A 9,825-nucleotide genomic window follows, 5' to 3' on the forward strand; every position below is an offset into this window, starting at 1 on the left:
GATGTTCATGTTGCTGCAGTCTGCAATCTGACCGCTAGATGTCGCTAAAAGTTACACACTGTAGCCTTCAGTAATATTCTAATTTTGTGACACACAGAATTTGGGATTTTCATTTGTTGCCACTTCAAATCATCAAAATTAAATGAAATAAACATTTGAATGCATCAGTCTGTGTGCAATGAATAAATATAATGTACAAGTTACACCTTTTGAATGCAATTACTGAAATAAATCAAGTTTTTCAAAATATTCTAATTTACTGCCTTTTACCTGTATATGTTCTTCTGATAAAAAAAAGATCTGCTTGCCAATGCTTTTATATAAAACTCAACGACATACATGTAATATTTTTTACTTTTGATTCTATTATCCCTTTGAAAAACTTCTCTTACACAAATTAAGGTGGAAATAAAAATGAACGGACATTTGAATACAAAAACATTATAAAGTTTCTGTTATTTATTCAGGCAATTCAATAAGCATTTAATATTTTTTATTAATTGATTTGCGATCAAGTATGTAACTCAGATACCCTCTAGATATTTGTTATTTAATGCCATTACAGAAAGAAAAAGCCTCAGTTCTGCATTTCGTCCACCACTCATATTCTTTAATGGCAGATTTTAATCGGCCTTTATTGTTCTGTCAATCCAGTCCACAAACTTGGAGACTCGAGCGTAGACTCCGGGTTTCATGGCGTTGGCACACCCCAAACCCCATGATGTCACACCCTGAATGATGAACTTATTCTGCGCGTAACACACCAGAGGACCTCCGCTGTCACCCTGTTTCAGGACAAAAACATAAAATAAAATATCACATCCATGTTCACATAAGATTTTAATCATGCTGAATTTCACTTGAAATTTGATCTGAAAATAATTTTTTTCAGGATCTGAGTTAACAGGGGCTATTTTATGGGGATGGATTATTTATTCTACTGTGAAGCATATGAACAGCATAACTGATAGTAAAGAAAATATCAGATCTGTGCTACTTTGTGGTTAATTTGTTGGCTGCTTGTTACTAGATATTACCTGATTCCAATATTACCGTCTGTTGTTTATTAGAGATACTATGTTTTTCGGTTCTACTTTTTCGGCTGGAATGCCAACATGTTTTTAAGCCTTTCCCTTACTTTCCTTATATATATATATATATATTTTTTTTTTTTTCAACTTGTGTTGCATAAATGTAAACTTTTGCTATTTAATGTCAGTATTTGTATCATATTTGTAGTTTAATAATAGATACATAAAAGATAATTTTGCGCTGCAGAAATATTTTTTCCCTCATATCTCTATAAAAAAATAGAACAGTCTTGGAGTCCAAGAAAAGTACACAGTTGTTTTTTTGTATCTCTGCTTCTGTCTCCTTGAACCCCAGTCGGCCTTGGCCTCGGTTCTGCTGGAGGTTTCTTTCTGTTAAAAGGGAGTTTTTCCTCTCCACTGTCACTACAAGCATGCTTAGAGTCAGGGATTGCATTCAAGTCAATGAGTCGATGCAATCAACTGGTTTTCCTTAGATAGAAAACTTTGCATCAATTTGACTGTATGATCTGGTTGAACTGTAAAGAGCCTTGAGATTACATGTGTTGTGAATTTGCGCTATAGAAATAAACGGAATTGAAAATCATGATCCTTAACGATGCCCAGCATGCGTTTTACTCCTCTACAAGAAAAATGTGAATTCTTATATAATAGCAGAGAAGGCTTAAATACTGCATGAAGAGAATTCCCCAATTTTCTTCTAAACATGCCATAAATGTATTTCTCTACACATATAAAAATTCTCCCAGTTTTTATGATTGCACTGTGGAACTAGAAATAAATATGTGTGTAATAACTTATGTGGGTCAATTGACAAAGCAAACAAACATTTAGATTAATCTGCTTGTTTCGTCTACATCCTATAGTTTGCAAACCAAAAATACTGCAAGATTAAATAAAAAAAATATTCAAAAGCTAAAAAAGTGGATTTTGCACGATATGTTCCCTTTAAATATATGAGGCTAATGTGTCAAATATCCAACTAGAACAGTGTTTATGAAGGTATTTTAGCTTGTTTAATGTCGAATGAGTCATAAACAAGCCATCTGCTTCTTGTTGGAAGAGTAAATTGACTGAGACCAGATTAAATAATAAAGTTAGAATGTTGATTAATTAAGTCTATCCTAACAAAACATTAAAACATATTTATATGTTATACATAGATCTTTATAGACTACAATTAGGTAGATATTAAACAAATGATAAGACTTCTGGGTCATGTTTGGGACTGTGCAAATATACTTTAAAAATTCCAGCCTTTGAAGAAAAAATTTATTCTACAGGAACTAAAATCCAAACTAAATCTACTAAAATACTAAGCTAAGTCTGCTAACTATGCAAACTAGTTTATTGCAAGAATGTGATCAATGCAATAGCCAGTCATAAAGGTGACCCCACAGTGATGCTAGTTTTCCTTACCTGGCAGCTGTCGACTCCTCCGCCAAGGTTTCCTGCACACATCTCGTGGTCTTTAACCCGTCCGTCCAGGAGCTCTGGCCGATTGCATTTTCTGTTCTCAATAACAGGGAATCCAGCTTCTTTCAGGAGACCTTCACCTCCAGTATCTGCAACATAAATTACTTAAGCAATACTACTAAAGATGTTTCCCCTTATGTTTAAACAGTTTTTACGAAACTGCAATAAGACTTTACGTGCAATACTTATGCACCTACTAATAATTCATGGTGCCTTTACAGCTCTCATTTAAGCAAAAGCTGAATTTTGTTTTTAACTTGATATTCATCTCTGAAAAATGTCTTAGATGTTTTACATCTTGGTAAAAGGAGGTTTGGACTATTTGACCAAAATTAAAAAAGGACACACACACATCTGTTGACTTACTTTTAGTCTCCCCCCAGCCGGTGACGTAACACTCTGTTCCACTGGGAACAATGTAATCCTTCTCTGGCAGACAAGCAGGGATCACTTTGTCATTTATGAGAGCTGGGCTATAAATGCAGAGAGACACAAATAAACCTATTACTTAATTGATCCTAGATACATCCAAATCATAATTTCAGTATTATATTACTGGTTATCATCTACTTTAATAACTTATCCTATATTTGTCCAAAAACCACTTGCAGCCCTTGAATTGTACATTAATTGACCAAAAATATACTATAATATGTTTATATTATATATAATGTAAAATAATAAATCTTGATACTTGCTTATTGCAGATAACAATGCTAAGTTTCTAGTTTCTTTGGCAAAAAAAGAGTGATATAAAGAAGGAAATGACAGTGAGATTTGAGGAAAGAAGCACAATCATGAGACCAGGTCAAAGGTCAGAGCTTGTCAGGAATCCAGTTTGTGTGGTCTGTTTTTGTGTTTCCTTTCCTCCTCCACCAGGTGGTGCCCCGTCCTCATTGGGTCTCCCTGCGCACCTGCAGCTCGTTGCCTCATTACCTGTGGAGTGTTCTTAAGCTGCTGACTGCCACTACTTCGAGGCCAGAGTGTCTGCCAATACTGGGTACTCTAGCCATGCTTAGTTTAGCAGAGTCTAACCTGAGTCCTAGTGATGGTGAGATGAAGCCTCATGAGGTATTGAACCGTTTGGCCAAATTGCTTCAACCATCCCCACAGTTCATGAGGCTTCATGTGAACATGTCACCACATACTGGTGGACAGCAGAACTACAGTTTGTAATAAAATCTGTGATTTTTTTTTTGCAACTGCTTTTCTTTTTTTTCCCCTTTTAAGTTCCCTTGAAATTATTAATGGTTGGTGTGTATAATACAATCTTTTGTAAGTTTTTTTAAGTGTAAAAGTTCTTAGAACAATAATTTAAGGTGCACAGTTTTTCTGCCATTTTAGTGAAATAAACTCAAACAGACAGTGACAGTGTTTGTGCAAATTGGGCAATGATGAGCAAAATGAAAGGCGTTAGTCATTTTTATTCAAACATGATAGTTTTTCCATGTTTTTTGGTTTTAATCAGGTTGGAAGTTGTGTTCAACCAATCTTTTGGCTAAACCGACCTAATTTACCCAATCTATATTTTTACTCGGGCAAAACAATGCAAATTCGTCTCATCAGCCAAAATAATTACGTTTAATCAAAATTTTCAAAAGTCAGAGACAGGTCTTGAATCATCAACCTCTAGAGGGGGAGCCTGACTCTTACAGCTGACGCCACCTATGTAGATAATTTTATCTAGGAGAAAATACTTCTTAACACTGACGTGTTAACACTGGCTTTGTCCGGTGGTTTGCTCAAATTTTGATCATTACATTGTTTATTCTAACCAAATTAGCCACTAGATTGGTTGTTTTTCCAACCAATCTATTATTAGAATCTATCCAAACTTTATCCAACTGAGAGCATCTCTCCTCCAAACTCCCACATGAACACTGAGGCTGTTTAGATGCCTGTCAAAATTCTTGCGCATTCTGAACCACTTCCCGAAGCGGTCACGTGGTATCACGGTAGCGAGGCCTCGGACGTCATCAATTTTGGCCCCTCCTCTAAATGAATCACGCCTCGACACGCCCCCTCCATTACTCAACACACGCCTCGAAGCCTCGGCTCATCTCATAACATCACTACTGAGTCTTTGTTTTGCTAGTTTTTGGTTACTCTAAGCCAAGCTGAGTTTGCTGAGTGAAACTGAGTTTCTTGTTTACCTGAGCTTAATCCTGCTGTTTTTTGTCTTTGCCTTTCAGCAGGAAGTCATCCTGCAAACTGTGTGTTTCGGACCTTCTCTCCCCTGGAAGGATTTTCTGAGAACCAAACTGAGCTAAGGATTCAAGTTTGTGGTTTGGATCAACCTTTTCCTCCAAGGATTGTCTGGGGATTCTCTCTGAGCAGGGGATTCATCTCCACAATAACCCGTTCAAGGACCGCAGGAAATCTAAGTGCCAGTCAGCTTCTCCTTTCACTAAGGAACAACCAACCGCAGTCTGGGTAAACCCTGTCCACCCCATCATCAAACAAGACAATCACTGGAACATCCCACACAGACTGGATTCAATTAAAGACACCTTTTTCTGGAAATGTGAGTCTGCAACCTATTCCTCCTCCTCAAGTCAAAGAATCTAATTTCCCACTGAGCCTGAACTAACCGCAGTGTCTTCCCCTCACTTTCCAGCTCCGGCTTGACAGTGTTCTAAGCAGCACTGGATTCATCTTATAATACTAAATACTACATACAGTACTAAACCTAACATCACACTGTGTTATGACACAATTACCATTAGACTTGTACTAACCTGCTCAGCTTTAGGAGAGCAATGTCAGCTCTATTTGGTCCCAGCACCAGTTTTTCGAGCCTTCTCACTTGTTTGGATTCCTCATTAGCCCTTTCCGTGTGGATCCCCAGCAATACCTGGTAGGAGGAGGGCCGATTGGACCTGCAGAAGCAGAGCATGTCCAAACATGAAAACCTTTCCTCTAGTATGTTATTTTTGATAACAGAATTTGCTCTATAATAGTATGTTTTGGTTGCAGTACTGTGACCTTTCCAAGCAGTGTGCAGCAGTGAGGACCCACTGAGGGTGAATCAGAGTCCCCCCACAGAAATGGATTCCTCCACTGATGAAATAGGAGACAACATAAGCTTCAACACCGATGGTAAATGCTTAGATTTAAATATTTAAACTATTAGAATATCAGATATCAATAATATTGCATTCAAGTTATGTTGCTTTTTTTAAATTCAGCATCTTAGCATAAAGATACAAAATCTTGGTTATTTAATAATTTAGTTGGAAGATGGAATTAGAAAAATAAATACACACATCTTATTTTATCTTTTTAGCAAGGTCTTTCATGTCATATTTTATCATTTATATTTATTCTACTCACTTTGTTCGAAGGCTGATTTGCCAGGGCCAGGAGTGAGGTTTGGACACACAGCCCCCAACAACACGGCCAAAGCAGCGCATTGGTTTGACAACTGGCGTTCCGCAGTCCATTCCAGCTAGCAACAAAGTTTACAGACCGTAAGTTTCACAGTGGCAATTAGTAAAAGGGATGTTTTATTATTTGTTTTTTTAAATTAATCGATGGATAAATAGGAATTAATTTCAGACAATGTGACAAACAACAATAAATGAATCAACCCAATACATACAAAAGAATCTAGTTAACATCAACCAAATCAAACACAAATTCCCAAACTAACTAAATTCACCTGAACATAAATAGAAACAAAACCCTCCAAAAAATAAACCTGTCGGTATACACAGCCAGAGAAATTACATCGATTAATGTTAATTGTCTCAAAAGAGTATGAAGAAGTAAAACCTGGAAATCATTCAAAATATTCAAGTTTAATTCAATATTCTCAGGAAATCATTCACAATATATTCAAAATATTCAACAGTATATATAATAATAATTTATATATACCAGATGCTTGCTGCCTCACTGATAATCACATTAAATGGAATATATCCACTTAAATCTTAGTGTCACTTTTAAAAGAACTGTAGAGTTTCTGCTTGTTTATGTAAGCCTATTTAGTAATTTCTGCTAAATAGAGCCGTAAAATAAAATGCACTCACCACAGTCAGGGATCTGGCAGTAGTCCCACTTCTTGTTGCGGTCAGTGGTGTAGCACCATGGTCCGTTAACATCGTTATCCGGGTTTCTGCAGCTCTGATGTAGATTGAAAGAACGAGTGCACATATTCACACATTCTTTTGTTACAAACAAAGCACACTATACATGTTTGCTGGATTTTATGACAAAAATATAAAAGTAGCGGTTTTCCTCCAGGATTGTCAGATATGCAGCCCTGTTCTCAACTCTAATCAGCTTTGCTGTCCCTGCTGTGGATGAGCATTCCCACACCATGATGCTGCCACTACCGTATGTCTATATTTCTAGATGGCATTAGACAAATTTTAAACATGACTTTTTATGACTTTATTTCAGCAGTAGCTTTCTTATCCTTTCTCTTGGGGAAAGATTTGATGATTCATGTCCCTGTTGTTTAGATACTTTTCTGGTCCAATGCGCCTTAATCAAATAAGGGGGTCATTACCGGGTTCTTAACCAACTTGATGCCATGCTAAGGAGCTCATTGATGAACTTGAATCAACTCTTTTTAAAGACACATCTCAAATGAAGCAGTAAACCATCCCTGCAGGTTTTGAGTTAGATACCCCCATTAAGTGGAAGAGTAACGTCCTACTAGCTAATTCTCTTCTTTTTTCTAGGATGTTATATAAACCATGCCTACATTCCTTCTACTTCTCAATACTGAAGTACGTTGAGCTTTTTCATGATTTAAATTCACAATAAAAACACAATGTGGTGTAGTAGCAGTTTTATTGTCTTATATCATATCAGAATCAGAAATCAGAATCGGAATATATCCTAAAACATGGCCCTATACTTACTTAGCAACAAAACAGTACATCTTGAAGTTCAAGTATGAGTCTTAGCAATAAATAAAGTCTCTAATGCTGGCTGGCTTGCCAACATGAAGCAGTTGTACTGCATTATGTAGTCCTGTTTCTGACCTTATGCCCACTTAGCAACACAGAGATTGCAACATGTAAACAGGGAGTCTACAGGCTGGAAGTCATGCACAAATCTTGGCAATAACAGGATGTTTACAAGCTGGAAGTCACGTACAAGTCTTGGCAAAAACAGGGTCTTTAAGGCCCACGCGCACGCAATTGGGTCAGTCGTGCACGTGCATCCACACAGTGCGTTGTGGAGCCTATAAAAGGCCGCCCACAATGGATTGAAGGTGGGGGAAAATTACAGATGTGAGGACATAGCGCTGAATGTATGAAGTGTTTAAGACAGTTGTATGAATTCGGTTTTGTGAATAAATATTCCCCCCCGGATGACGGAATGATGTGAATCGTCGGCCTTCTTTCTGTCATAAGAGAATTCTACCAATGAGCTTCCACAATGGCTTTTGGTTGTACTCTGTGCAAATCTGGAAACGTTGAAGAGAAATCAAAAGCTTTGCAAGGCAATGTCTGAAACTTAAAACAAACTTACATTTCCCTCCAGACCTTTATCTGGGTGAGTGTTTGGTGTGAAACTGTTGTGTGCGTGTGGGCTCTGAGCACTCCAAGCCTGACAAGTCACACCCATGACTGTCATGGAAGTCGGGCCTCTGTAAGCCGCTCCATTTCCAACCTTGCAGTCTGACACAATAACAGAAAAGCAGATTCAATCATTGATAAAGGTGCAGAAATATGACAAGGATAGGGTGAAAACAACAATTGCACCTCTCTCTGTTGGAGTCTGTGTGGCCTGAGGACTGCTGGCAGATGGCTCTGGTACTACGGGCCTGGCAGAGCATTTTTGAAGGTTGCAATACTCCCAGCGGACTTTGGGGTCAGTAGTGTAACACCAGGGTGCTGTGTCTCCATCAGGGTTCCTGCAGAAATTTCTCCTGAGGTCCCTATTAAAGGAGAACAATTGAGTGTGCGCAAACACATAGAAAAGATATGCATTCAGTGCAATATTGTTCAATACCCATTTATTAGACCTAAACTGAGCCTAATTGGTAGTAAACATCAGTCGGCATCAGCATAAAAGATCTACCTAAACGATGCTGCAGAAATATTAGCATATCTGTATGTACGGGAGTGTTGGCCTAGTGGTTAGAGCAGTGCGCTTGTGCTCTGAGAAGGTTGCAAGTAACCAGTTCGATCCCCACAGCCTCTATTCTGGGTCCCTGAGCAAGACCCTTAACTGCTCCCTAGGCGCCACACACTGAAAGCCCACTGCTCCCCAGGGGGATGGGTTAAATACAGAGAGTGAATTTCCCCATTGTGGGACAATAAAGGGACTTACATTTTTACATATCTATTAAATATACGAAAAATGAATTAATCTTTTACAGCAGGAGAAACGTCAGTCAAAATTTAGACAAATCCAGTACAGTATACAGTATAGTACTCAGCACTGTACTGTAATGAGAAATGCTCTTTTAATTTGTCCTTTGGAAATCTCAGGTGCCACAGTCATTGGCAAACCTAACAATTTATGTTCAATAAATACCTAAATTTAAATTTAGGTATTTCAATTCTTAAATACCCTAATTTTCAACAATATTTTAATGGGTAATTCCTGACAACATGAAATAAAACAAAGGTGGGCCTTACTACTTTTCAAAATGGAAAAGACAGATTTTTTTTTCTTATTCAGGTAAGTAAAATATATTCATATCTACAGTCAGAGTAAAAATTTCTGAATAAATTTGAACTTTGAGATATAGAGTGGGACCAAGACCCTAGATCTTTATACTAGTAGCCGTAATAAATTTCAGGGGTCTCTATGGTAAGTCATAACGATTATTTCTACTAACGTCAGGTAAGTCAAGTCATTACGACTTAATTGACACAGATGTGGTTAGCAGCATTTCAATGCTTCCTGTGTATTGCCCATGAAGCAATGGTCTAAGGAGCTTGCTGAAGGACTTAGACGCAGGGGTCGCAATCCGGTTCCAGAAAGGGTTGTGTGGCTGCAGGTTTTCTTTCCAACCAAGCAATGGCACACCAGACTCCATTCATCTCATGTTCAGACTGCACTCAGTTGATGAGATGAATGGAGTCTGGTGTGCCATTGCTTGGTTGAAGAGAAAACCTGCAGCCACACGACCTTTTCTCTGTCCTCACTAAGACTAAGAAAGTAGAGCACATCATCCCAGTTCTAAAGTCCTTACACTGGCTCCCTGTATCTCAGAGAATAGACTTTAAAATACTTCTGTTAGTCTAGAAATCTCTGAATGGCTTAGCACCTAAATACATCACAGAATTGCTATCAGTGTATCAACCCTCCAGACCACTCAGGTCTTCTG

General features: G+C 37.9%; 1 protein-coding gene across 1 annotated transcript in view; it reads right to left on the minus strand.

The window, feature by feature from the left end:
* Positions 1-357: 357 nt before the first annotated feature.
* plg (plasminogen) overlaps positions 358-9,825 on the minus strand; it is a 21,577-nt gene continuing 12,109 nt past the window's right edge. The window contains exons 11-19 of the mRNA XM_015372823.1: positions 8,249-8,424; positions 8,016-8,164; positions 6,560-6,653; positions 5,859-5,973; positions 5,511-5,585; positions 5,264-5,404; positions 2,892-2,998; positions 2,469-2,614; positions 358-785 (exon numbers count right to left, since the gene is read on the minus strand). Of these exons, the coding sequence (XP_015228309.1) occupies positions 624-785; positions 2,469-2,614; positions 2,892-2,998; positions 5,264-5,404; positions 5,511-5,585; positions 5,859-5,973; positions 6,560-6,653; positions 8,016-8,164; positions 8,249-8,424 (1,165 nt within the window). The 3' untranslated portion in view covers positions 358-623. The remainder of the gene's footprint in view (positions 786-2,468; positions 2,615-2,891; positions 2,999-5,263; positions 5,405-5,510; positions 5,586-5,858; positions 5,974-6,559; positions 6,654-8,015; positions 8,165-8,248; positions 8,425-9,825) is intronic.

This window comes from Cyprinodon variegatus, unplaced genomic scaffold, assembly GCF_000732505.1.
Source record: "Cyprinodon variegatus isolate N-32 unplaced genomic scaffold, C_variegatus-1.0 Scaffold76, whole genome shotgun sequence".
NCBI lineage: Eukaryota > Metazoa > Chordata > Actinopteri > Cyprinodontiformes > Cyprinodontidae > Cyprinodon > Cyprinodon variegatus.